Source organism: Periophthalmus magnuspinnatus, chromosome 14 (assembly GCF_009829125.3).
Source record: "Periophthalmus magnuspinnatus isolate fPerMag1 chromosome 14, fPerMag1.2.pri, whole genome shotgun sequence".
NCBI classification, from domain to species: domain Eukaryota; kingdom Metazoa; phylum Chordata; class Actinopteri; order Gobiiformes; family Gobiidae; genus Periophthalmus; species Periophthalmus magnuspinnatus.
The window spans coordinates 31,340,445-31,368,069 of NC_047139.1; the positions used below are offsets into that span (position 1 = coordinate 31,340,445).

General features: G+C 39.0%; 1 protein-coding gene across 1 annotated transcript in view; it reads right to left on the bottom strand.

Moving 5' to 3' along the window:
* Positions 1 to 633: 633 nt before the first annotated feature.
* nbeaa (neurobeachin a) overlaps positions 634 to 27,625 on the bottom strand; it is a 147,724-nt gene continuing 120,732 nt past the window's right edge. Inside the window, exons 32-59 of the mRNA XM_055226474.1 lie at positions 27,203 to 27,357; positions 25,533 to 25,659; positions 25,045 to 25,137; positions 23,931 to 24,058; positions 22,422 to 22,483; positions 20,760 to 20,824; positions 20,340 to 20,448; positions 19,338 to 19,504; positions 15,864 to 15,988; positions 15,635 to 15,784; positions 15,094 to 15,230; positions 14,904 to 15,021; positions 14,590 to 14,692; positions 14,026 to 14,141; positions 13,149 to 13,261; positions 12,912 to 13,052; positions 12,717 to 12,836; positions 12,234 to 12,386; positions 11,862 to 12,026; positions 11,461 to 11,550; positions 10,125 to 10,317; positions 8,648 to 8,719; positions 5,178 to 5,333; positions 4,343 to 4,513; positions 4,140 to 4,241; positions 3,437 to 3,633; positions 2,776 to 2,927; positions 634 to 2,033 (exon numbers count right to left, since the gene is read on the bottom strand). Of these exons, the coding sequence (XP_055082449.1) occupies positions 1,943 to 2,033; positions 2,776 to 2,927; positions 3,437 to 3,633; positions 4,140 to 4,241; positions 4,343 to 4,513; positions 5,178 to 5,333; positions 8,648 to 8,719; positions 10,125 to 10,317; positions 11,461 to 11,550; positions 11,862 to 12,026; positions 12,234 to 12,386; positions 12,717 to 12,836; positions 12,912 to 13,052; positions 13,149 to 13,261; positions 14,026 to 14,141; positions 14,590 to 14,692; positions 14,904 to 15,021; positions 15,094 to 15,230; positions 15,635 to 15,784; positions 15,864 to 15,988; positions 19,338 to 19,504; positions 20,340 to 20,448; positions 20,760 to 20,824; positions 22,422 to 22,483; positions 23,931 to 24,058; positions 25,045 to 25,137; positions 25,533 to 25,659; positions 27,203 to 27,357 (3,571 nt within the window). The 3' untranslated portion in view covers positions 634 to 1,942. The remainder of the gene's footprint in view (positions 2,034 to 2,775; positions 2,928 to 3,436; positions 3,634 to 4,139; positions 4,242 to 4,342; positions 4,514 to 5,177; positions 5,334 to 8,647; positions 8,720 to 10,124; positions 10,318 to 11,460; positions 11,551 to 11,861; positions 12,027 to 12,233; positions 12,387 to 12,716; positions 12,837 to 12,911; positions 13,053 to 13,148; positions 13,262 to 14,025; positions 14,142 to 14,589; positions 14,693 to 14,903; positions 15,022 to 15,093; positions 15,231 to 15,634; positions 15,785 to 15,863; positions 15,989 to 19,337; positions 19,505 to 20,339; positions 20,449 to 20,759; positions 20,825 to 22,421; positions 22,484 to 23,930; positions 24,059 to 25,044; positions 25,138 to 25,532; positions 25,660 to 27,202; positions 27,358 to 27,625) is intronic.

Here is a 27,625-nt window from a genome sequence, read left to right on the forward strand (position 1 = left end):
GGGATGGTGACAGACACAGATAATAAACAAGAAAACAACTGAAACTGTCACATTTTGTTCCTCACTTCAAATAGACCAGATTGTCTGTTTCTGTTGGAGTATCAAATGTTAAAGTTGTCCTGATGAAGACAAAATAGTGAATTCAAACTTTTAGAGCCAAAATGCAACTGGTGATGCATATAAAATGGTCATGGTCACATTTTTTACAGTGCTTTTCCACATTCAAGTCACTCAAGGTGCTTTACATGAAGGAACCACTTACCCATTCATACACACATTCATACACCAGTGTACACAGACACACAAAAAACTGGGGGTGAGGTGGGTTAACTGTTTTGCCCAAGGACACAATGACAGCATTCATCTGTGGAAGCTGGACTCACACCACCAACCTGTGGGTCAGTGGATCTGACAATGGTGTTTATGTTGAGAGCAGGGTTCGAACAGCCAACCTTCAGCTCAATGGACAAACACTACCAATGAACCATTGTCGCCCCAGTTAGGGGTGACAGGTAAGGTAACTTTTCTGGTGATGGTAATGGTGGGGGAGGGGGAGGGGTATCACAAAGGGCTTCTTGGTAAAATAAATAAAAACTATTAATTAGAATATATGGCCAATGAAAAGTCAAGCCATCAAATTCTTTGCATATTTTATTTTTCTTATCATGATTTTTTTCCAACTCACACATGTCATATTTTACATCTTTGCAATAAAACATGAATACAATAGTTTTTAAGGGTTTCATAGATCCAAAAATATTTCACTTTTTTTGGATACGTAAGTTGAACCTGTTGATAGAGTGTGTGCATGTGTGCGTTTGATCCAGATGGCTTTACACGTATGCCCCGCTGCGGCCGCCATCGAAACACTCTATCAGCTACAGAATCATGATATTGCTTACAACGGTGAGGTTGTAAAACATAATAATCACACATGAGCTCAACGCTTTAAATACAAACATCAATGCACAAATTATTCCTGTCAGGAAAATGGACCTAAAAACAAAATGGGAGCCGACCGTAAAGAACCAAGCTAATAAATAATGATATGTGATTGGTGCAAAGTGCAAATACAAAACAATCTTTTACATTAATTTGAGTTTATTTTTTTTTAAATAATCAACAAATGTGGGTTAAGTGAAGGTTGAGTTTGCGCTTTCTAGTCTCTGTGGACTATATGTACATATTTGACAAAACAATCACGGAATTTACAAAGGAATTCATGTTCGTCTTGTGGTCCTCCTGGCTGGCACAATCTTTACCATCAGAACAATGAGCATCCTTTCTTCCCCGTTATTACCATCAGTCTTGTCAACATTATAATAATTATTACACAATATCTTACATACAGCAAGTCATTAATAAATTAAAGGTGATAAGCGCAGTTTGTGTAGTGAAAGAACAAGTGTAGGCCCCAAAGAAGCAGAGCCATATTTACATAAAAATCAGAGCCTTGGAGGTAAAAGAAGAGTAAAAATGAACATAGAATAAAATTAAATAAAATTACAACCCTAAGTGATTTGTGAATTTAAGATCAAGCCAAATAGCACCTGTATTACTAAAGTGGGTGGGGCTGGTACAACTTTGTGATGTTTAGACAAGTGTTTATAGTCCACCCAATTAACTTGAATACAGGAGATACTTCATAAGAATACAAAGAAATGAGAGAAAAGCAAAACATTGGTTCTTTGTGAAGCATTAAGCGAACCAGGAACAGCCAGAATCAGTCTGCAAATGTCCGGCTGGCCTCCTCTGTCTGCTTTGGAGCAGGTTTTGGTGTGAGTCTTCAGGGCTGTGTATCTGTACGCGTGTCTTCACAAACACAGGTGAGAGAAGTATCCACCAGCGGCGCTCCGAGTCGACTGTTGGACCAGAGATAAGTCCAGTCTCTCCTTCCTCTTTGTAGCTCAGTGCTGCTCAAACACTCAGCTCCTCCTCTGCCTCAGTACCGGTTTTGGTGCTCGTAGTGCCAGCGGTTGAAGTCTATGTTGAATGCCACAATGCTGCCTGATGCCATGCCAGTGATCAGGGTCCTAGGAAAAGAAAAGCCAAATAACAATGACAAAGTCTTCATTTAAACACAAATTATATGGAATGTTCAGTAAAAACTATAGCTCACTAATATTACTGGCAGTGTAGGGCATTAAGTAAATGCATGTACTGAAAATATCATTTGGTAGTATTCTGAATACAGTTACTTTCCTAAAATCAAAGTAATACATTGCAATATTTGATTACGCAATTTAGGCTTCAGGTGTGGTGTAAGTGAGAAAACACAGCTGTTGCAGTGTGTAATGTGAGATAACAAATGTAGCAACAAACCGAAAGCTGTTTTAATCCTACGCAACTCAATTTGAAATAATTCTGTATTCAGAATACAGTACTCTAATTAGGCCATGTAACAAAATACTTCACAATAATAGATTTTAATGCAGGTATTCAGTGCTCTTTAACTCATTTTCAAAGTTTCTTTCCCACACTGAATCAGTACTTCTCTATGTTAAATAATTCTGTGTTATTCCAGTATAGCAAAGGAACAAGTGATTTATCAATGTATCCTCAGCTCCTTTTCACAAGTACATAATGAACCCGTTTTATTTATTTTAAATTTGGATCAAAACAGCCTCAAAGCTTGGTACCTGGCATCGAGAAAGCATAAAAACTGTATGTAATCTGGATATGCCTGCTTATATAGCAGTGATCACCTTGCAACCAAGACTAGACATTTTATAAACTTTAATTTATGCAGCAAATTTAAAACATTTTGTATTTTACCTCTGGTCGTGTGAGAGGTCCATGGCGCGGATGCCTGCGTCGCAGCCTGGATAGATGTAAAGCTGTTTGAAGTCACACGCCTGCCACACTTCCACCACTCCGTTATCTCCTCCTGTCACCAGGTTCTGCCCATCACTGCTCAACAGGATCGCCTACAGGATAGCCAAGGTCAAATAGAGTGTAATAGTCAATTTATGGATTTTTCTATGTAATAGTTCAATAAATCCATAGATAAATAGACAAAAAACTAGCAGGCATAAGATACGGTAGCCAAAACACAAAAAAACAAAAACAAAAATAGGACAAAAAATCCTGAAAAATGTGGTCTGGAAAGGTTTATAAGTCTACATGGTAATTATAAAAAAATATATATAATAATAATCTGTAATTTTGTGACAAAATTACATTCTTTTGTCAATAAATGGGCGTTTTAAATTATCTTTGTGGCATTGAAATCTGTATAAATCTAGTATCAAGCCTGTTGGTGAGGAAGGAGATGTATAATATGACAGCAAATGATGAGTGAAGCAGTGAGTGACAAATTGTCAAGGCTTGACTAGGTCAAAACATTTCCAAAACAGCTGCTCATATGCAGTGTTCCTGGTCTGGAGTGGTGACTTCTATAAATAATAGCATAAAAAAATAAAACATAAGTCCATACCCGTGTGGAGTCGTTGACCTCCATTTGAGCCAGCAGTTTTCCGTTGATGCTGAAGTTGCAGAAGCGGCCCCTCTCATAGTAGATGATACAGTGGCCTTCACTGGACACAGAGATGAGGCGGGGGCAGTGACATAGCTCTGGACCTTCCAGTGCTCTGAGCAGGTCTCCTGTGATGGTATGGACCAGGCATGGACCTTCTGGAAACAGCAAGAATTTCAAAATTACAAGAATTTCAAGAATAAACATTAGATTAGCAGCTTTGACAATGCTACACTACAAATTGTATTTAATAGATGGCCTGATTACAGAACAGAAAGGAGTGGTTCAGTGCTGATATACTGTATTATTACCTTCATGGCTCTTCCCTGGTATTGTTAGGTTTTGTACCCTGTTATTGTTAGTATGTTTGTTACTTCGCAAAAAACATAAAACTACATAAAAGTGTACTTGACATCTACTTGACATCTACATCTAATCTACACCCCCCCCCCTTATAGAGGACATCCTTTATTATTAGCAGTAAAACAGTTAAATGCTTGTCAGCTGTGAAAAAGAAAGTACACGCAATTGTCCATGACCAACACAAACAAAAATCAAAAACAACAGCAATAAGGACATTTTTGTAAGTATATACCCGATAAGATGACATTCTAAGCTCTAAACTCTGCTTTTGTGTTCATTGCCTGCTGAAGTTCACACTGACCTTTAGCTCCACTGATGACCAGCCCGAGTTCCGCACACACGGACACGCAGACCACCTCATGATCGTGCCCCGTGAGCACTGCCCTAGGAGCGGGGTAATCACCTAAAAACATACAAAATAACTGCTTTTAACACCTGTCGCTGTCTGCACTGTCTGACTCAAACCTTTACCAAAATTGTATCAAATTATCCTGTCGCACTCACTGTTATTAGGGTTGTCTCCGATGATGTGATGTCTTCCACTCCAGTACCACAGCAGCAGAGTAGCATCTCGAGAGCCTGATACGATATAACAGTCTCCACCAATGTAGGATTCAGATCGGGCCAGACACGTCACCACGTCCCAGTGCCCGAAAACAATCTGGGTCAGTTTGCCTGCAGAGGGTGCAAGAGCAGAGTGAGATACATCGGTCTTTCATATGAGATAAATGATGGGAGGACTACAGCAGGAAACAAAGAGTAGTCATTATAGATACTTGCTTCTCCTAAACAGAGCACTAGTGACAAATTACTTCTAAAAATGGATCACTTGATCACTGTACACTTAATCCACAAAAGTGTGATAGGTTAACACAGATTCTCCTCCTAGATAATATGACCTTTAAAAGACAATTAAACAAATTTGTTGATAGAACTGAGTACCAAATTAGTAACTTCAGGGTTTAAATATGATTATTTAATTCTGATACTTCTATATAGTCACAAAACACACCCATTTTTCCAATGTTTTGCAGATCCCTGTATCAAATTGCTTTCATACTATTTAAATCTGTCAACAATTTTTGCATTCCCTGATATGGCTAATGGCTAGTTTATGCAATTACTAAAATGTATATATAGTTTATCTGTGTGGTTTTAATCAGTGTTTGTATATTGACAGATTTAGAACATTTATTGTGTTGAGTCAATTAAAAGTTAAGGTTTACTCTCAGTATTTGTGATAGCAAATGATTGCAATGAGCTAATGTTGAGTATTCCTAACAGCACAAGCCAAACAAACAGCTAAAAAAGAGAATTAGCCAAAATGCCCTCCACCTACCGGTTTCAGTGGAGTACACTCTAAAGCTCTTGTCCCAGAAGCCACACACCAGAATGTAGCGGTTGTCGGCGGTAACCACAAAACAGTGCGTGTTGATTTGGATGCTCTGGTCTACCAGGTCTGTGATCTGACGCTTGTTCACCCCTGAGTTATTTGCTGAACAAAAACAAAAGCATCGATAAATTACAAAATTAAAAACTGTACAAACATTTCAATAGCAACTCTTAGCCGCTGTAGACAGGCCACTTAGTAATAGCACTGATCATTTATGAGTTATGAAACAGCTTGATTTATTTCTACTCCTCACCTGCTTCAACCTCATCTTTAAATGGAAAAACTGTCTATTGACATTTTAATAGGGAATGTAAAAATGAGTCCAATAGCGCTACACAAGAATAAAAGATATACCACAAGACACTTTTACACTGGATGATTTTAACTCCCAAGTTTTGTTTTAAAGAGGTAAGTTTAACCTTTCATATCCTCATGTAGAACAAGGATTTATGTGAGAAGGAAATAATAAATTAAAACAAAAATGAAGCACGATTATGTGCCAACTCAATAAACAATAAGCAATTACTTAAATGTAACAAAGTACACTTAAAATAAATGTCAAAAAATCATCAGTGTTGCTTAGAGACAGAAGTTCCCATCTGAATGTTGAGCGTACTACAAAGCCTACAACTACTAGTACAAATAGTACTAATAATACTAGTAATTCCACTACAAATACTACTACTACTACAAATTCTACTACTAATACACCTGTGGACCATTTGTAGTATGTTTAGTAGCAATAGTAATATTTGTAGTAGTAGTATTTGTAGTTTTGTACTAATAGTATGTGTAGTAGTATCACTAATATTTAGTAGTATTTAGTAGTAATATTTATACTACTACTAGCATTTGTACTAGTATTTGTAGTAGTGCTATTTGTGCTACTACTACTAGTACTACTACAATTCGTACTACTATTAGTAGCATTTGTAATAGTAGTATTTGCACTAGTAACAGTAGTAGTAGGTGTATTTGCAGTGTTAGTAGTAGTATTAGTAGTTGTTTTGGTATTTGAGGTCATAGTAGTAGTAGCACATAGTCCCATCTCTTCTGTTATGTTTTGGAAATTTGGTGTGTGTTTTTGAATTAGTGCACATTTTTGAATATGTGTAAGTGAATTTGTGTGTGAGTTTGCCCGTCAGGGCCACTGTAGATTTATGGTTAATAATAATTGGGCTATGGTTAAAAATAGTATGTGCAATAAAAAAAACTGACACAAAGATTAACATCGTCCCTGTCAGTACACAGTAACAGAACAGTAGCAGCCTCAGAAAGTGGTGCCGTGATTCAACTCTAAAGGTGTCAGTTGAAAGGACTTTAAATTAAAAAAAAAAGTAATATTACAGGTTTGTGGACCCAACCCTGAACAGATAATGAGGTTCAACATGTGAATTTCTATTTGGGATATTTATTTTTAAAAAACAGAAAATCTCCCATAGAGTTACAAAGGCCCTTGCCCAACATCTGAGATTATGGCATCATCAAATTCTAGATAATGAACATAACGTATATGACTGCACCATCTGGGGGGGACTAACAGTAGTTATCAAATAAATTATTTAATGATTTAAAAACATTACATGATTAAATAAATAAATGCAACATAGGATTGCAGCTTTGTTTGTTTCAGCGTTTGTTATGCATTTCCTATTACAAATGAGAGAAGGAAAAATCTCATATGCCTCAACACAAGAACAGTGTTTTCTGTTTTTCTCACTAATATGGTGCAGTTTGAACTAAAACACTGTCATTAAATACAGCAATGTATCCCTTAGATTTTAGGAAAGTAACTGTATTCTAAATACTACCAAATAAAAGTGTACCTGTACCAGAACACACTTACTCAAAATGTGTATTCTAAATTGTATTTTCGGTGCTTGTATGTAGTTACTTTCCAATGCTGTCTAGTATTATAATTCATTTTTGGGTTGAACATTTAAAAGACAGACATATATTATGCTCTTTATGGTATTTAGTGACAAAATGCACAAAAATACTTTGTCCTTAAACTTTGTTCAATACTTTGTTTTTGGTTGGTTGTTTTTTATTATATTTTATTATATATTTGAGGCATGGCATAAAAAAAAATCACTGAAATATGTTTTGATCATTTTGATCATAAACAGTATTCAGAACATTCACAACATAAATAAAAATACAGTTTATTTGTAGCATAGTTGTGAAGAAAAGGTAAGAAAAACAGTGGACAATATCTTAAAAACACATTACTTATCAAAGTAAATAGTACCCGAAATGTAAACCAGGAGCTACTGCGATGCATAGCTGAAGCGCAGCTACATATGGGCGTATATTCAAAAGCACCAATTTATACCAGAGGCAACAGAGCTCCTGTATTGCAGCCCTTTATACAGTGTATCCTCATGTGTAAACACCATTTTGTATTGCTCACATATTCATTGTTGATTGGATGTTGATCGTTTTACAAAATGGACACCTTTTTGCATAGTAATAGCAAGCCGTGGCTGCGAGGATTGCATTAATACAGTGCTTACCATCTAAGTTTCAGTTTCTGTACGCCATGTGCATTTTCCTTTCATAAGCTGTCCTTGTAAAACTGTTGTTTGAGGTCATAAAGTGTATTCATCCCCCACGGCTATATACTTTAGTCGATGTGACAAACGTTGTTTACATGGGGTCAGCTCTATGTTTCCACTACTCAATGTTCTCACGTTTGTTAAAAAACTGCCAAAAGAGTTATATGTTCTCACAACTCTATTGCTGCGTTCAATCAGACTTTCTGGGTTCCAGTGGTTAAGTCTACCCAAAAGTAGCAATAAAGACTAGGAAAGTGTTCAAATCTGCCAAAATGCTTGTATCAACCTGGACATTGTTAATACATTTGTTAATTTCAAAATCAATGTTTGAGATGTTTTGTTTTTGTTGACATTAGCATAACAGAGCATAACAGCACATTTCAGAGGCTGAACTGTGGTGCAGGAGCAGGTTCACAGAAGCTGGTGCACGGGAAAGAGCAACTAAAGGGAAAATAATGCAGATAGTACTATCAGTATTTTAAATGTTGGATATCAAATTTTATCAATACACAGGGCGCAGCCTTGTTGTATTGTCTAACTCGGAAACAACTCAAGGTTCTGAAATGTTACCAGTTTCCAGGCAGAAATTTGAAGATTGCTGGATTGGAACTCATAGAATGTGAAGTTTGTGTGCATGTTTTCAAATTAGTATGTGCGTTTTTTGAATTAGCTTGTTTTTTACTTAATGTGCCTGTCTTGAATTAATGTGTGTTTTCAAAATAGTGTGCGTGTTTTACCCTTCAGGGGTACCATAATTTTAATTTAATCTATTCTATTTCATTCAGCACTTAATGGATACAGATCAACCATACAGATTTTATTAATATGATACAGTAACAATAAGAAATGTTTACTCACCGATCAGAGGATCCATTTCGATGGGCAGGTGATGAGCCTGTTCCAGAGAGTATCCAGGAGCCCCACGGAGACCTGCAATAGTAATGTAACCACATATCACTCAATATAATCTATAATCAAAGCAAAATAAATCTAATTACACATATTGATTGGCCATTTCCCAGGAAGCTATCTGAAGCTAATGAACCTTTTTTGTTGCAATGTAAAAACAGATGTGTCATCACAGAGGGCCTTCAAAGTCACGACCCGCCTCTGAACACTGGTGCTCTGTGTTGGCTAATTACACCTACACCTCCTGCTTAATGAAAGCATTAATTAAGTAAATTAAAACACTGATGGGCCATTATTTATATGTCCGTTCACTGGGCACAGCTCTAATCCTGATGGTTCTAGTCCAATGCAGCACATTACTAAACAGTTACTACATTACAAGCCAGGATGACGCAACAGCAGTGTCCTGAAAAAAAACCCTTTTATTTCATAACATACTGTAGCACTGAAAAAGTGCTCAACACTGATAAATAGCACTTTGAAAAGAAAAACAAGTACTAAGAAATAATGTATTTGAATAGGTGTAAAGGAGAAATTTCTTGATATGCTACTATGTTACTATTGTGACTACTATCTTTATCTTTATCTTATCTTTATTCTTTATTTGACAGGGACCATGTACAAATTCATTAATCTTACAAAGAAAAGATGATTTGCACCAGATTTAGCTACTGCTACTTTCCATCTGCAGTCCCTGAGCAGGTGAACATACATTAAAAAACACATATCAATTGACAATTACAATATACGACTACCGATCTGCCATACATATGTCCCCCCCAGTCCAAACTAATATAAAAATCATTATGTGCAGGTTTATGCACATAGTGAAACTACTTTTGCTGGCCTATCCATAACTACAACAGTCACTACTGCTGTTCATTTGAGTAATTCAAAAGTCAGAATATTTAGTCAATTGACTATTTTTTAAATCACTCCATGGACACCATGTACCATCGGGTACATGCCTGTCATAAAAAAATGTACACAAATGCAAAACTTTGTACCTACTTTCAAACCAATGTTACTGGTTTGGTTAATAGCAAGAATAGAAGAACATTATCCAAAAAGTCTCTAAATAGTATAAAATGCAACACTTCAATATAAATGATGAAACTCCCCATGCAGCTGATGCTACCTTTTATACAATTATACTTAGTAGAAGTAAGAAGTGTTTGTAATGTTTCTTGACACATATGCTGCTACTAAGCATAAAATCTAGTTAACCTGTGTATTTATTTACTATTTTAAATATGATCAATATGACAAAAACATTTTTGTATGGTAAGATCTGGTTGAACAAAATGCTATCTCCCCATTACCATGGAATGATTTTTCACCAATCACACTAGCAAATTTAGAGGCTTCTACTCTGAACCTATCCAATCGCATTAGTTTTAAAGTGTATTCTTAACTTCAAACTCACCAACAGTGTTGTGCCAGCGGTTGACTGCAAACAAGCGGCTACACGTGACCGTCACTGCAGCGGGGATGCTCAGGTGCGGGAGCGTGTTGGCTGCCACATGAGTGACCGGAGAGTTTGAAGGGAACTTTAGCACCATGATGACATCCTGCTGCATCTGATCCTTAAACATCAAGGGGCTCTGAGGAAGGAAACACTGGTGAGAGAGAGAGAGAGGGGAGAAAGGAAAGAGAGAGACACACAGAGAAAGAAAGCCAAGTGAAAGAGAGGGACGAGGGGGAGAGAGAGGAGATGAGGGGAGAGAAGGGGTATCACAGGGGGAGGGGCAGACAGATGGGACAGGGGAGGAGACAGGGAGAGGAGCAGGAGGTCTCGTTAGTGGGAGTCTACAGGGTCAGAGCAGGTCAACACACTGAGGTAGAGATGGAGTTTTTGGGACACACTGAATGAGGTCTATGAATGAGGAGGCTGAGTAAGGACCAATGGAGCTGTAGAGGCCCGTCCACTTCGAAATCAGCTTTGCTTCCAGAAGTACATTTTCCATTAACTTTACCCTTGACTTTTTCAAAAAATTCTAATATTAAGTGTTCAAAGGCATCATGGAGGCTAACCAGCTATGTGGTAACTAATATACATAACGCAGCTGTTTTAAGTCCAAAAAGCACATTTAAAATGCAACATTCTGCTAAATGTTTGAATAACTTAGCGGTTTATAAAATTTCAGAAACAGATTTTAAATCAATTGATAAGTTACCACAGCTGATAAGCCTTGAGCAAGAATTGAAACTTTTCATATTAATTTCTTTCAGAAAGTCTACGGGAAAAATGAATGAGAAATGTACTCCTGGAACCAGGGGTGGGCAGTCACTGTTGAGCTCCATACAAGGCTTTTTTGACCAGGCTGGGGACTACATTGAGGCAACGGGCTACTACATACATACATAGTTATAATATAAGCAGTCAGTAATTATATATATATATATATATATATATATATATATATATATATATATATATATATATATATATATATATATATAGTATTTCTAACTAGGGAACAGAAGATTGAAAACTTTTGATTTTGGGGTGTAATTTATTTGTTATTTATCTGCTCTTTCCAAATATTTGAAGAAAAAAAAAGTTACTTTAAGTTTTATTGGAACATTAGGTACAGCTTAATCACGTTACCTTTTTTTTGTTAGCTACAAATACAACTTTTTACAACACAAATATTCAATAATCATATCACTTTTTACAACACAAATATTCAATAATCATATTTGATTATAATAAAATATGTTTTTATTTTATATTATAGTATTGTTTTATGGTGACTCACCAGGTGCATGGCCGAGGATCGTGGAGGATGTGGCTCTATCAGCAGCTGTGATGGAATCTGACCACAAAGCTGAATCTGAGCCTCAATCAACTACAGAAGCAAACAAGTATTTCTATTAGACCAACAGTACAAACAAATTGTTAGGTTGTTTTGTATTGTATAGTGTTTTGTACCCACTTCACTCTTAGCAACAACAACAATCAAAGATCAATAATGTTCAAAATGCTGTAATTATTTTGTAATGACTTCTCTGAACACCATAAGCTCCCAATCAATCTCAACAGCTTGATCCATTCTGAAGTATTATTGCACAAAACATTGCGAGATTAAACCAAAAAGAGCTCAGTTGTGCTGTGTAAAAATAATTTGACATATATTGTTATGCTGTAATGTGAACAGACCTCCCGTTGTGCTGTGTCCAGATTGTCCAGGCTCACGGCTCCCTCATAAGACATGAAATCAAACACATTGAGAGCTCGTACTGCTTCAGGCCCGCGCTGTTTGTAGCCGAATATTAGATCAATCCACTGGTGAAGCTGGCAGGACACAAACTCACTCTCCAAAGCCTGGGAGACAAGATAAAGAGGTCAAATAGTCATTAAGACAGGAAACAATATGTGCTTTATATGGAGGTACAACAGATTTGGGTGAAAAGAAAATGTAAAAAAAAGAAAATAATGAACCTATTGTTGTTTTTTTTTACCATTCATTCAAATAATTGTAAAACAGCAATATTTATTCCTATATATTGTATACTCTTTGGCTATTCTTACCATCCTGTTAATTCGCACAAAGTCCTCTGGTTTCTTGGCCCAGACCGGCAGCTCCACGTCACAGACTGGAGCCCCATCATCCCTCACTCCGAGCTCATACTCGTTACTGTTGACAAACATCTCCGGCAGGTAGTAAAACTCTGGGATCAGCTCCTGTAGAAGCACACATTTACATTTAGGACATGCCTCAATGTGCAGACAAGTGCATACTGCATACTGCATACAATTTATCTGCACAGGGACAAGACAAGTTTTGCTCAACATTAATCCTTCACAGTTAGATTTAATGATAATTTGTCAAGTTGACATGAATTTGACAATTTAAATCCCAAAACCTTGTTTACTTGTGCTATGTCTAAGAATCATGGCAATTATGTTTCTGATTGTTAGCCTAAGTCTAAGCCCCCCCTAAGTATATGTGACACATTCTGTTTGAGGCCTTGGTTGTTTAAAGAGACACATGATGAGTCTTTGAGCACATACCTTTACATCAGCTGTGTCCCTCTGACAGTTCCTCCATGAGCGCCCAATGCCAGAGAAGGATCTGTCTGGGTGGTCAAACTTATTTTCATTTGCGTTCAGGAAAAATGTTGTGAAGGGTTCCTATGGACACATGATAGACATGTAGTTGTTTAGAAAAGGTTATGTTTATTGGTTATTAACAGTATGGCATCATACTATTCTGAGCATCCACTGTAGAGTTGAATGAGCCGTGGAGTACAGGGTTGTGTAGTGGTGAGGAGGAGCACTGTCATCGTCCCACGTCTCGTATCGCTCAGCATAAAAGGCTGCTCGTTTGGGGTTCAGAGCACCAATAGGCTAAAGAATGAATGTAGTAAAATTATTTTAACAAGTATTATTATATGGAGAAAATATAACATTGTAACTGTATAACATTAATAGCAGTGATTTTACCTTGGACAGGTCTCTGAAGTTTCCAGGCAGAGTGAGATCCAGTTCTTCTGAGTCATAGTTGGTCAAAACCCAGGGGAACACTGGGTACTGGTTTAAGTCATTATAAGTCCTCCCTGTAAGAACCAAAAAGTATCATTAAGATTCCTGACAAACTAGAACAACTTTCATTTCAAATTCCTAGCAATTTTTTGTATAAGGTTTAGAGCGAGCCAGTTGTGTGTGCCCAGTGCATGAGTGCTGCCAAATATTTGTATCCTCATTAGACTAAAATGTAATTCTTAAGACATTAGAATCATATGTTGTTGACTAATTGCTCCTTAGCAATATAATATATGCAAGATTCAAAATTATCATAAATAGGAATCAATTAAACATAGCTTTGAGCCAGCTGTTTCTAAATGCATCAGCATAAATAAAACACAGGTCACATAGGTGGAGAAAAATATTCTGCTCCAGGGGCTTTTTTATGGAAATTGCTGCTGAGGTTGCTGTCAAACATTCATCTTAATGCAAATCCTTTATCTCTTCAATAACAGCTGTCTACAATGCATAGTTATTCAGGCGCATAGACAGAAATACTAGCAAGTGTGCATTTTTCTTTTTGAATGACATAGCTATTTCTAAATAAACAATAAAAAGCCCTACAGGGTTATGATAATGCTGATAACGCTAATGCTAAAATTTCAAGTATAAAAGGATATATAATTTAACAACAGTGATGAGTGGCAAGTTATACCAAGGTTATATGAGGTTGTCAAAAGCAAAAAGCAGAAAGAAATTTTATGAAGCACATAATGTTTTTTGCCAATGATAGTAAAAAGTGTGAAGAAGGTAGACCATTCACTTTGAAGACATTTTACATAAATGTAGACTTTACCTGCGATAGTGTTGAGAAACATGAGGTACTCAAAGTTTGAGATCTCTCTCCTCTGCCACCGCTGAGTCATGTTGGAGGATTTGAAGAGCTGACGAGGGGTGGCCAGAGAAATCCGCCTGGGGAAAAAAGCAAGAGGAAATCAGAAGAGAAACTTGCATACTTTAAATAAAGGAAGGGATTGCTTACAGCGTGTTTGTATTAAGACACATTACCAACCGTTTAGCTAAGTCACTCACTACCTTCTCCTTTCTACTATTGTCTCATGTAAATCCTTTGTAATCTATGTCAAATCGAAAGTCAACTAATATGAATTTTGGTTGACTAGGACGCCACTGACTGATTAATCACCAAAATGACTAAAGTATTACAGCCCTAAATATTTAAACGTTCAGCAATTACATTTTCAAGTCTAAATATAGTTTAGGAGTGTTGGATTGCACCAGGTTGTATCTAAGTGCTATAGTCCCTGGACTGTGCATTCATATCCATTCCTCTCATTTTGTAAAAAAAAACAAAAAAAAAACCAAAACACTAACAAACTACTATGTACTGTATTTGAATTACCTGGCTTGTGGTAAACCATAGCTCGTTCCTACTCCCACCCGGGGGAGACTGTAGACCACCCTTTTGACTGTGGCTGGGTCGGGGAAGTTAAACATCACAGACGCTAGGTAGGGCAAAAAAAAAAAAAAAAAATATTATTTATTATTATATATATATATATATATATATATATATATATATATATATATATATATATATATATATATATATATACACACACACACTTACACAATTATCAAGAACTGTTAGAACACACCATTATAATAGAAATTCAAGAAAACCGTAAATACTGTATATTATTACTATCATCTTACTTCTGTTGGCCATGAAGACCTCCAGACCGGTGTTTTGTAGCAGGTAGCGCCTTGAAAACACGGCTCTGATCTCGCTGAACATCCACTTTCCATGGAGCCCCTCAGTGTAAGCCAGCACCTGTGAGGGGCAAACACGTTAGACATGTCCAATTCACAACTAAGTATTTTTACATGCCATACAAATTTTTACTTTAGAATCGATTTTCTTGAAGGCAGGATCTTCTTCATCCACCTCAAAGTAGATCTCAGTCGTCGTGATGGACAATGTACCTCGAGCAACCACAACTGGTGCCACCAACTGGGCAGGAGTACTCAGAACAACTGGGCCTGTTAGGATATAAGCACAAAATTGTATTCCATCTGATGCAAACGGAGTGTAGTATTATTATGTATTATATGCTCATCAGGTAAGAATTTGTTTATTTTAGTTGGTTAAGGCAGCAGTGATTAGAACTATTCACTATGAGTACCTTGGGTTATGCCTTAATGAACTTGTATTTTTCATTTTGCATAATTTGATATATTAGTTTCATGTTTTGTCAGTGATGATCACAAAGCTGATACATAAATAGTTAGTACTGGCTAAACATTCAAATACTAAACTTGCCTTTGGATGTAAATAGTCGAGGATGAAAAGAACGTACTAGAAATGAGAGTCGTAAAAGTCAACTCTTGAGTCGTGGGGTTATGAAGTGAATAAATTAATAAATGCAACTTACATTCTGACTTACCAGCGAGGTTGTCAATCTCCTTCTCCTGTAGTAGACTGACAGCATCGTCATCTCCCTCCAGCATTAGTTCCGCCTCGGGGTTTTGTGTGACCACTGATTGGCTGCGGAAAGTTTTCTTTGACTTGGCACCCTCCTCCTCTTCTTCTGTACCTGTTTTTGGTATTTTTGATTTTTAAAATTAGACAAGCACAATTTAGTAAGACATTTTCACAACACTTTAAATACTGACCGTAATCTTCCAGCACTTTGAGTGAAATATCAGCATGAGTTGATCCAAAAGCATTTCGCACAAATCTTCGTCTTCTCCTCAGATCATCCTCCCAATAATCCAGACGCCAGAAGTCATGTAATTGGCTGAAAATTAGGAAAAGGCAAATTATAAATGCTATTTGAATTTGTAATTTTGAAAATGGGACTCAAGCCCATATCAAATACCGAATACTGCATACAAACAATTCAACAATCCTACTTTGTCAGCTTTTAAACTTTAAACTTTTTAAACTGTTTAAATAACAGTTAAAAAAAATGATTTATTACTATTTGTTTAGTGAGTTTGGGATTTTTGTTAGTGCAGCAGGTTGCTCTAGACAGTGAAATGTATTTATATTGACATGAGAATGACAGGTCTCAGCTGCTGCATGTCCCAATATTAAAAATCATATTCTGAGGTTTACCTCAGTCTTTAGGCAAAACGGGATGACAAGCAATTTACTATGTCACCAGTAAAAATAATAAAGATGAAGAAATTACAGATTATAATTACAATTGTGAAATATGACACCGCTGCCTGCTGTTTTAGAGACCTTTACTAAACATGGACTGATTAAATGGATGAACAAAGAGCAAACCTACTTTCTGTAATAAATAAGCACCGTTTTTGTGCTTGTTTTGACTTTTGATTGTAACTTTGATTTTAACCCCTCCTCGAACCACCACCTTAACCTGGTGGAGGGGTTTGAGCACCCGAATGATCCTGGGAGCTTTGTTGTCGGGGGGGCTACATGCTCCTGGTAGGGTCACCCATGGCAAACAGGTCCTGGGGGACGGGTCAGACCAAGAGCGGTTCAGAACCTCCCATGATGAGTTTAACAATGAAGCCAGTTACGTCGCCCGGATTGGCATTACTGGGCCCCACCCTAGAGCCAGGCCCAGGGTGGGTGCTTGGCAGCGAGCACCTGGTGGCCAGGCCTTTTCCAACAGGGCCCGCCCGGGCGCAGCCCGAAGGACCGACATGGCGCCGTCCTCCCATGGACCCACCACCTGCGGGAGGAACCATGAGGGGTGGGTGTGAAGAGATCTGGGTGGCAGTCGAAGGCGGGGGCGTCAATGACCAGACGTCCGGACATGGAGACTGGCTCTGGGGACATGGAATGTCACCTTGCTGGGATGAAAGAAGCCTGAGCTTGTTGAGCGTTACCGGCTAGATATAGTCAGCCTCACCTCCACGCACAGTTTGGGCTCTGGAACACAACTCCTCAAGAGGGGCTGGATTCCCATTTCTCTGGCATTTCTCGTGAACGAGAGGGTCGCTTCCCTGTGTCTCCGTGTTAGGGACAGGTCTCTCACTGTTGTGTCGGCCTACAAGCAGTGCAGAGTACTCGGCCTTCTTGGAGTCCCTGGGAGGGGTACTAGACAGTGCACCAATTAGGCACTCCGTTGTTCTCCTGGGGGACTTCAGTGCCCATGTGGGTAACGACAGTGACACCTGGAGGGGCGTGATTGGGAAGGATTTCTGTGCTGGTCACAGTTTGTCCATAACAAACACTATGTTCGAGCACAAGGGTGTCCATCAGTGCACGTGGCACATGGTCAGAGGTCGATGATCGACTTTGTTGTCGTGTCATCTGATCTCTGACCATGTGTCTTGGACACCCGGGTGAAGAGAGGGGCTAAGCTGTCAACCGATCACCACTTGGTCATGAGTTGGATCTGCTGACGGAGGAGGAGGCCGGACAGACTTGGTAGCCCCAAAAGTATCATGAGGGTCTGCTGGGAATGTCTGGCAGAGCCCTCTGTCAGAGGGGTCTTCAACTCACACCTCCGGGAGAGCTTCTACCTGTTATAACCCCTCCTCAAACCACCACCTTAACGTGGTGGAGGGTTCCCCCAGCCTCCCATCAAGTCTGGGAGGCTGGGGACATGGATTCCAAGTGGGCCATGTTCTCCACCTCTATTGTCAATGCGATTGCTCGTAGCTGTGGTCATAAGGTCTGCGGCGCTTGTCGTGGTGGCAACCCCCGAAACTGGTGATGGACACCGGAAGTAAGGGATGCCGTCAGGCTGAAGAAGGAGTCCTATTGAGCCCTGATGGCTCCTGCGGGCCAAGCGTGCCGCGGCTCATGCGGTCGCAGAGGCAAAAACTCTGGGTTGGGAGGAGTTCGGGGAGGCCATGGAGGAGGACTATCGGATGGCCTCAAAGAGATTTTGGCAAACTGTCTGGTGCCTCAGGAGGGGGAAGCAGTGCTTCATCAACACTGTTTGCAGTGCGGGCGGAGAGCTGCTGACCTTGCTGGTGGTTGGCAAGCTCCGGGGGTGGACGAGATCCGTCCAGAGTACCTCAAGTCTCTGGATGATGTGGGGCTGTCTTGGCTGACACGTCTCTGCAACATCGCGTGGCGGTTGGGGACAGTGCCATTGAATGGGCAGACCGGGGTGGTGGTCCCTCTGTATAGGAAGGGGGACTGGAGGGTGTGTTACAATTACAGCAGAATCACACCCCTCAGCCTTCCTGGTAAGGTCTATTTCAGGGTACTGGAGAGGAGAATTCGACCAATAGTCAAACCTCAGATTCAGGAGGAGCAGTGTGGCTTTATATTTATGAACAGAATTTCTAGGCGCAGCCAGGGACTGGAGGGGGTCTGGTTTGGGAACCACAGGATCTCACCTCTGCTGTTTGCAGATGATGTTGTCCTGATGGCGTCATCGATCCAGGACCTGCAGCAGGCACTGGGGTGATTTGCAGCCGAGTGTGAAGTGGCTGGGATGATCCAAGTCTGAGGCCATGGGTCTCGACTGGAAAAAGGTGGCTTGCCCTCTCCGGGTGGGTGGTGAGTCTCTGCCTCAAGTGGAGGAGTTCAAGTATCTCGGGGTCTTGTTGGCGAGGGAGGGAAGGATGGAGTGGGAGATTGACAGGCAGATTGGTGCAGTGTCTGCAGTGATGCGGTTGCTGTATCGGTTCGTTGTGGTAAAGAAGGAGCTGAGCCAGAAAGCAAAGCTCTCGATTTACCGGTCAACCTACATTCCTACTGTCACCTGTGGTCATGAGCTCTGGGTAATGACCGAAAGGACAAAATCGCAGATACAAGCGGCCAAAATGGGTTTCCTCCGTAGGGTGGCCGGGCGCACCCTTAGGGATAGGGTGAGGAGCTCGGTCACACAGGAGGAGCTCGGAGTAGAGCCGCTGCTCCTACACGTCGAGAGGAACCAGTTGAGGTGGCTCGGGCATCTGCTCAGGATGCCTCTTGGACGCCTCCCTAGGGAGGTGTTCCGGGCATGCTGGTCTGGGAACGCCATGGGGTCCCACAGGAGGAGCTGGAGGACGTGTCAAGGGTGAGGGAAGTCTGGGACTTAGACTGCTGTCCCCGTGACCCGGCCCCGGATAAGTGGAAGAAAGTGGATGGATGTAACTTTGGTTGACTTTTGTTCTGCCTACTTATAGTAGTTACATGTTACAGACCATGACTAAATCATTGTTCTCACTGACCTCTGAGACATGGTCCCCCAGGCGCCATGTTTGTTGGTGAGAATGTTGAGGATCTTCTGTTTGAGCTGGTTGGCTGTCACATGATCTCGGTGTTTGGCAGCACTGATGAGATGATCACACATCTTCTCCTCCTCCCTCCGGTCTGCTGCGTACTGGGCACAGTTTGACTACGCAGAAAAAGGAAGAATGATAAGCATATAAGATAGTGTAAAACAAACAACAACTTTTTGGAGGACAGAACACATCCTAATCTCATTGGCATCAAAATTTGGATGTGGAGAGATTACATTCTTAGCACAATTATTTACAGTTTCAAGGCATGTTGAGTTAGGATCAACGGGCTAAAATTACATTTACAGAGATTTAACTCAAAATAAAATGTAATTAAAATAAAATAAAAAAGGAATGCCCAAAAGGAATGGAAAGGAACAGCCACAAGTTGTCACCAGTGAGTGTAAGTCATAAATGCCTAAATGGTGAGAGTAACCCAACTTTGCCAAAATAGGAAACTAAAGTTATAATCTATGACACCCATGGATCATTTTGTTATAATTTGCTAATTTTTAATAGCAATATTCTTCTAAAACAACATAATAAAAGAAACAAGTCCACTGCTACACCCGATGGGAGCTGATGTCGCCTTAAATGTCATCATAACAAAAAGCTATGGCCAACTGGAGATCACACTAGTGAGCAGCAGATTTTTTTTTCCATCTGTACCAAAATGACTATGCAACACTGCCGAATCCTACGTGTATCAACGATTAAGAAAATAAAATTGGAGAATGAAGTACAGAACAAAGGGTGAATGCCGGTGGCAGTGAAAACATGGATTAATCAACAATATAACATCTTGAAAATAAGGTATTAAAAATCGCTCAAACATGAACGAATCATTCCAAATAAAACTCAGAGTGAATAACTGGTGAGGGGAAACAACTATAAAGTGGTTAAAAGGTATGAAAAGTCATTTTTTGCAGAATAGGTCTGCTTTAAACTTACCTCAAACTCGGCATGTTTGTGCACATCCTCAGCTCTCTGCCGGTTTAGGATGAACTCTGCTTCATTGGCAACTCGCACAATGTGATCTTTCATTGCATGACACAGGAGTCTGGAATGAGACACATTGTATTGATTTGAATAATACATATAGTGGTAAAATAAGTAATAGCATAGGTAAAAATACAATAGGAATAATTGCACGTCTTTGTACAGAAGAACACAAATATTAAATCTAATAGTTTAAGAGTTTTAAGAGTTTTTTTTTTTTTCAGCCTTTATTTTACCAAGTGCTGTCTATTACTGTAGAGAGCACATTACTCTGTGAGGCTATGGTCCCTTTTGAGTGGGTCTTACACCTCAGACAACAGACCCTCAGGAGTGTGGAGTGAATGTGTGAATCAAACTGAATATTAGTATTACCTCCCCTCATTGATCAGCTCAATGAAGGCCAGTCCAGCATTCTTCTGAATCGAATTCTGCCACTCCTAGTTACCAAAACAAACACACAGGTTTTCATATTTTTTGTTAGGTATGGAGCTACTAGTGAACACTGATTATGTGATGGAACATGTGAGTGTAAATGTTATTACTTGAAACAAATGTCCCTTTGAAATTACAAACACAGGCAAAGTACACTGATCAAAGAGTATTACAGTGAAGAATTCTTAAGGTAAATGAAATTCCACCAGCCGGCACTGTAGTATACATGCTCAACTACTATTTACAACTACTATTCAATTTACAACAGCAAGTAGTTCTACTGAGACCATGTTTCTATAGTAATGGTACACATACGCTTAGGTGAGTGGATGGATGGCCTAGTTTGTTATGATCTTGTACTCTTACATAGCCACTAGAATATATCTTATTTCTACATTGTTAAAATGTAGTTTGATGTCAAAATGCAGTGGATGTCATGAAACATGAAAGTGGTATTAACATATTCAAATCTTTATTTTGTAGACTTGCATAGGCATGTGAGTGTGATAACTACTGCTGAAAGGCTGTGGCTATTAGCTCTCCATTAGCCAGCCCTTAAGGGAGAGTCCTGTCCCGCCCCCATCCCATCAACAGGATCGATATTTGGGGTAGGGTTTGCTCTCCCGGGCCTCTAATGGCAGCCCGTCCGGAGCCAGGGGTAACACTATACATGCTGACGGGAAATTGAGCAATGGGAGGGGAGGGCACTGTGGCAAATTTTAGAAGATAAAAGCTAGAGCCGTTGAAATGTTAAAACAGACGAGATAGAAGCGCCTTTCTGAGTATTTTCAACGGAGAGAAGAAAGAGAGCATCCTGGGAGAGTGCAGTGGCCTCATTCAGGGACAAGGCCATTTTTAGACGTGGGAAAATGACAAAAATGCACTATTTTTATACTATTTTTGGATAAAAAAAGAGAAGAAATGGTTTAACAAGAAGTGGCTTCATCATGGTATGTATATAAAAAGGTTTTTTATATAGTATATAGTACTTCTATATACAATACTTGCTTTATTTGTACGCTAATGTTAAGCTCAAGCACGATCTAACTCTATGCTGTAGTGTTTAGGTATAAACCAAAGCTTAGATTCCAAAATATTCTTCGCATTTTTAAGCCAAATATATTGTATATCTCAAAGTTGCTGCTGTATATATGTACAGTGGTTATTTGTGGAAGATGTGGAGTAAGAAATATATATATATTATTTTTACAGTATCTGACACTGCGATTTGCGAGATCTTTGTGTTCAATGATATTGTATTACAACTGCATTGCGCTGGTTACGTAGGCCAATGGATAACGCCCATGCAAACTTTGGTCATCCTTATTGGTTCTATTAAGTGTAATTGTATTATTTTACCTATTTTCAAATATAAATCCATTGACCTTTATGGCTTTATTGTGAAGAATAGTTGAAGCATCAGGGAAACATTTGACAAGTCATTGGCGGGACTGGCAGCCAAACCAGTTATCTTGTTTCCATAATGACCTTTAGACTAAATCTGACAGCAAAACAAGTTTTATAGATTTTTTACTGAAAAAAATTTAATAAAAAAAAACATATGGGAGGTATTAGGAAGTTAAAATAAATGCTGTTTCAAACCTGTGAACAGAGCAGCATTACAAGCTCTACCACCGACGTGCTTGACTTCATACACACCAAACCTACAATAGAAAGACAGCAACATAGTTAGGCCCAGACTAAAGTTACGCTGACGACCACGAAGTACTTAAGAAATATTTAATATTACCACTACTGTCAAAATAGTTACACAGTAAATTTTTTGGCTATTTTACAGTAATTTGCTGTTGTCAAATTTATATAAAAGCATGCTACAAAAAGGACAAGAACAAACAGTACGGCAAGAGAAGAGGGGAAAAAGTGAGGGAGTGAGAGAGGGAGAGAGGGAAAGGCAGAGACAAAACATTAAGACAGTGGATGACAAGAACAGGACACCAGGAAGCAGGTGGGCAGTGAAGTGTTCACGGTTTGTACAAGGTCAAATATTAAAGTCGTAGGAAATAATCTTCTCTAAAAATCAATCATTTGAACTAGCTAGCTATGTCAAAGTAATCAGACGTGTACCTTCTTGACGAATGGGTGAAGCAGCTTAAAGACCATTCATTCACACAGACACATGAGCAGGGCTGGGTCATATGAACCTAAATCAATAAACTAGACATATTAGGCCTCATTAATGAAGTTTTCTAACAAACTGATTTGTACTTAAACGTCAACATGTTGGGGACTTATGTATATCCACACTGTGGAGTGTGAGTGTGCTCATTTGTGTTTGAACATTTTAAATCACAAGTGAAGCGGTAAAATATGTGCTCCATCTGACTTGTTCGTTCAGTGTCTCCCTTACGCTTTCACATTTACTAATGCTGAGCTCATATTGGTCATATATGGAGGTTTACGCCCTCTAAACTTCTATATATGGTCGGGTCTTCCTACAAAATACAAATTAGTTTTTATGTAAATGAAATGTAAATCAGCGCAGTGGTGTTTGCAGAAGGATGTTGGTGAGGCACAGATATCTCTCAGCATCTTCTTTAAGTGGAAGTTGCAAAGATTTTTTAAAAACATTGATGAATAAGGCCCAAGGGCTTGAAATGAATGGAATAACTGTTTTTTCATATGCTTTAAGCTGTATTTGTACTGTTATACAAACAAACCAAGTGAATATAGGATTGTAGCTGTAAATGTTTGTCTAAATTCATTAATACAAGTGTATTTGTAAATAAATCCTAAAATAGAGAGCGTAATGTATTATATTGTGCATGTAAATCACAAAGTAAGCCATGGTGTACTTTACTTTATTTTACTTTAGTTTATTACAACAAGAAACAGAAAAAAAAAAAGATCCTTATCCGCATAAAATGTAAGTAGAAGTCTTTTCATTCTGCCAATATTATGTCATATTTACCGTTTTTGCTGGTGTTCATTAATGCACTTTCCTATGTAATACTTGCTAAACTGCCCAGCCCTTCACACTCTCACAGACCGCCATAGTGAGGCGTTCAGGCACACGTTGCAGTGAGAGACAGAGATGGAGACTCCACAGAGAGACGCCAGTTAGAGAAAAGGAGCCGTGTACAGCACCTGTACCTTCTATGAGCAGCTCCTGCCCATGACTACCCAGCAGCGTCCGGGACAAGAAGGGGGCAAAATCCACAAAAATCTCTCGGAGCAGGGGTGCAACTTTCTCCAATGCTCGCTCCAACTTTGTAGTGATGCTGTAAAGAATGTAAGGCATAAAACATGAGAGAGTTATGACTGGGAAAAGATTAAAAACTAGCATTTAAATGGGGTTTGAAAATCATGTGGGGAAAACTCAGGGGAGACTTGTGAGAGGAGAAACATGCAAGAAAAAGCCAGGACAAATTATACAGAGGAGAAACAGGGAGACTAAATGATCACAGAATCAAAAAGCGTGAAATGATCATTGAGTGTAGAGGAAGCACTAGGCCTGGATTAAGTTGATGGCACTGCAGTTTAAAGGCTATAAACTCTTAAAACTTGCACAAGTACAGCTGCAGTATATGGCTTCAGAAATGTCTCTACTTCAGCCAAGCTATAAAACTAAATATTATTAGTGTTAGTATAGCTTTGTATAAATATGTATGGGTTATAAAAACTGTACCTAGAAATGAATAAGAATATTCAATATGCAAGCCATGGCCTCCTATGTCTGTTATAGGCTCTGTAATAATAAGATAGTCCCATGTAATAGAAAATATCTTAAATACAGTCTGTCTCATGGCCCAGTAACTTTAAAACTGAATGGACATTGTTCATAAGGCTGGCTATTAGTCATTATAATAGAAGAGTATACCATATACAATAATAACTTTTTTAAACTTGACTTCATTGAATAACTCTCACTAACTTATGTGTTGAGGGATATTCTTAGAGTGGACTTGAGGCATAACTTGTTATTTTAACCTGCTTCTAAGTTACAGGTATTTTACATTGGGAGAGGTTAAAACAACATCTCAAGTCTTTTTTAAGGACTTATTTCCAAAAAAACAGGACTTTTTGGAGTTAGTGTAAAATGTCCATCCCAGAAATGACATCAGTGTATTTGTCATTTCTTGCAAGATGTGGCCCAGTGAACATTAAGAGGTGGTTGGGTGTAGCAGGTTGTGTGTACGTGTGTGTGCGTGTGTGTATGGGTGGAGGGTTAGGGGAGGTGCGTGGGTTGGGTATGGGGTCTCCTTGCCTAAAACACTGTCCTGCATCTCGAGGGGCAGCCTGCAGGAGTGTCACAGAGCTAAAAGACTCAGGGGACGTCTGCAGCACTTCACAATAGGCACTGCAATACAAACCACAATACAGCCATATATAGACACACACACCATTACTGCGAACAGGGCACAACCACACAGCTAGAACATTACTAGTATAAAAACATAACACTACTGCTATGGCGACTAGGATGACTTCAATGAGATACCTAAAATGGCAAATTATCCTTTTGTGTTATTGAAACAAACCTGTTTGACTTAGCATAAACAAAGTATAAATAAGTTGTATTTTTATAATTTTTTGTGTTGAAACTAGTCATAATTACAAGTCAGATGTGAAATGAAGTGGAAGGGGCTGAATTTCAAGAAAAATAAAAAAATCAACACAAAATGAGGGGATTGTAAAGAAAAGGGGGGGGGGTAGTGACAATTGGAACAGTATTTTTGGGACAGCAGATCTGACCTCATGTTTTCCATAGTGTCCTCTGGCATCGGGGCGACAGTCTGCACCGCCGGCAGGTTTTTACTGGTTGCACCATTCACAAACGACGAAGAGGAGGAGGAGGAAGAGGAGGCAGAGTCTGTGGCACCTGCACAGAGAAGAGAGCAAAATATTTACAGCAAAGAGGTGAGTTATGCACATACAAGGGCTACACAATATTCCTATACTAATAAACTTTTTAATAGCACAATCATTCTAGTTATATTAAAACAAAGATGTAGATCCCTTCATTTAATAGTAAAGACGTAACTGAGACAAAACCAAGACTAATTTACAACTTAATACGGCACAACATTTATGTCAGATGGAGAACCTTGTGATAATGCACTATATTTAGTTTGTTGTTCAACCAATATTGAAATGTCGATACTGCAATATATTGTGCAACCCAAAAATCTCCTAATCCCTAATCATATTAATTCTAAATGTAGCTATAGTTGAATCTATTAAGTGATACAAGTAAACGAGTATGACATAATCTGTGACAGATCTTAGAATTTGTATGCCTTTACAGTTCCCCTGACAGACAAAATGTCATGTACATGTGGCTCAGTTCAAATCAACTTAAATGCCAAGCTCCTTCTCTCATGCTGTTTATTAAAACAAGTGTTAAGTAAAACAAAAGGCATGACAAAAAACTTAAGTTGTTTCACAGGTCTTCTTTTCAGCAGTTTTGGCCCTAGTCCTGCCCATCAGCTGTAGTTGGATCTGTATTCCTGGCCAAGCCCTCACAAACGTACTGTACGTATGATACATGCATAATGCAGAAGGATGGGATTTGTTCCCCTGAGTGGATTGCGTGTATTGATTAAAAAGCTATTTTCACAACCCAAGCCCATTACCAGAACACAAGCAGCAGCATGTCCAGCCAAATATCATCTAAATTCAATTCGGCAGAAACATTAATAAGTATCCATTTCTATTACACTGGACACTGGCCTGGGTAATCTGTTTTTCATGCAGAGGACAGAGGTATAGCCAAATATTGAACTTTAACATAACACTAGTAAAGTAAGGGGAGTAGTATAAAAATGGGGAAATGTGTGCAGACTGATAGAAAAGTGGCAGCTTCTTCAACAACGCCACACGGTCAAACAAGGACAGTGATCAAGTGTCCATGGCAAATAATGGAACATTTTAAAGAAGTCATTTTGAGATTTTATCTTATTTTATCTTTGAGTCCAGCGATTCTCAAATATTTCCCACTATGTACCACCTAAGACAATATTTGGATTTCTAACTACCACCTGATCTAAACCTGAACTACATCAGGCCAAACTTTGGGCTAAACATGGTGTACAATGGGACTAAACCATGAATAAAGTAGTTCTAAATAGTAATTAACCCAAAAGGATGAAGCCCAAATACCACCTGTGGTACAGATACCACTTTGAGAAAACACAAGCCTGTAAATAATTACCAGATAAAAGGAAAAGCATAAAAACTTAAGCAGAAAAGTTTTGGCCTCATTTAAGTATAACTTTACACTATTTGGAGAATCACTCGTCATTGTGCAGGTGCTTGTTGCAGCTTTGGCCGGGCTGATAAAGACCAAACATCTTAAAATACTGCCCACAGAGGAGATAGCTGAGGAGGCGTAAACAAACCAGGTACAGTGTGTAAAATCTCACCAGTCGTGTTAATCATGCTCTTGGGTGTCGCCGTGGCAGCAGCGAAGATGTTGGGCGTGCTTCCGGGTGTAGCTGCTCCACTGGTGGTTGGTGTGCCGACTGTGTTCACTGACAGGCTGCCAGGGGGTGGCTTTTTTACTGGGACCACAACACTCCTGTATTAGATAAAACAAAACACATTATAGTTAGTTACTACAGAAAATAGTTTACCTTTATGAGCTACTATAAAATTGCATTTAGATCAATAGGGATCAACAAAAATGCTTAAAAATATGTACATAAATTGAATAAAGAATATCACAACACTCCTATCTTAGATATATGGAAGAAAATACAGTGATTTGCTACTTTAATAGAAAATATTTAATCTTTATGGACAGAAGCTATGCCAGAGGCCACTCCCATCATTTATCTGATATGGAA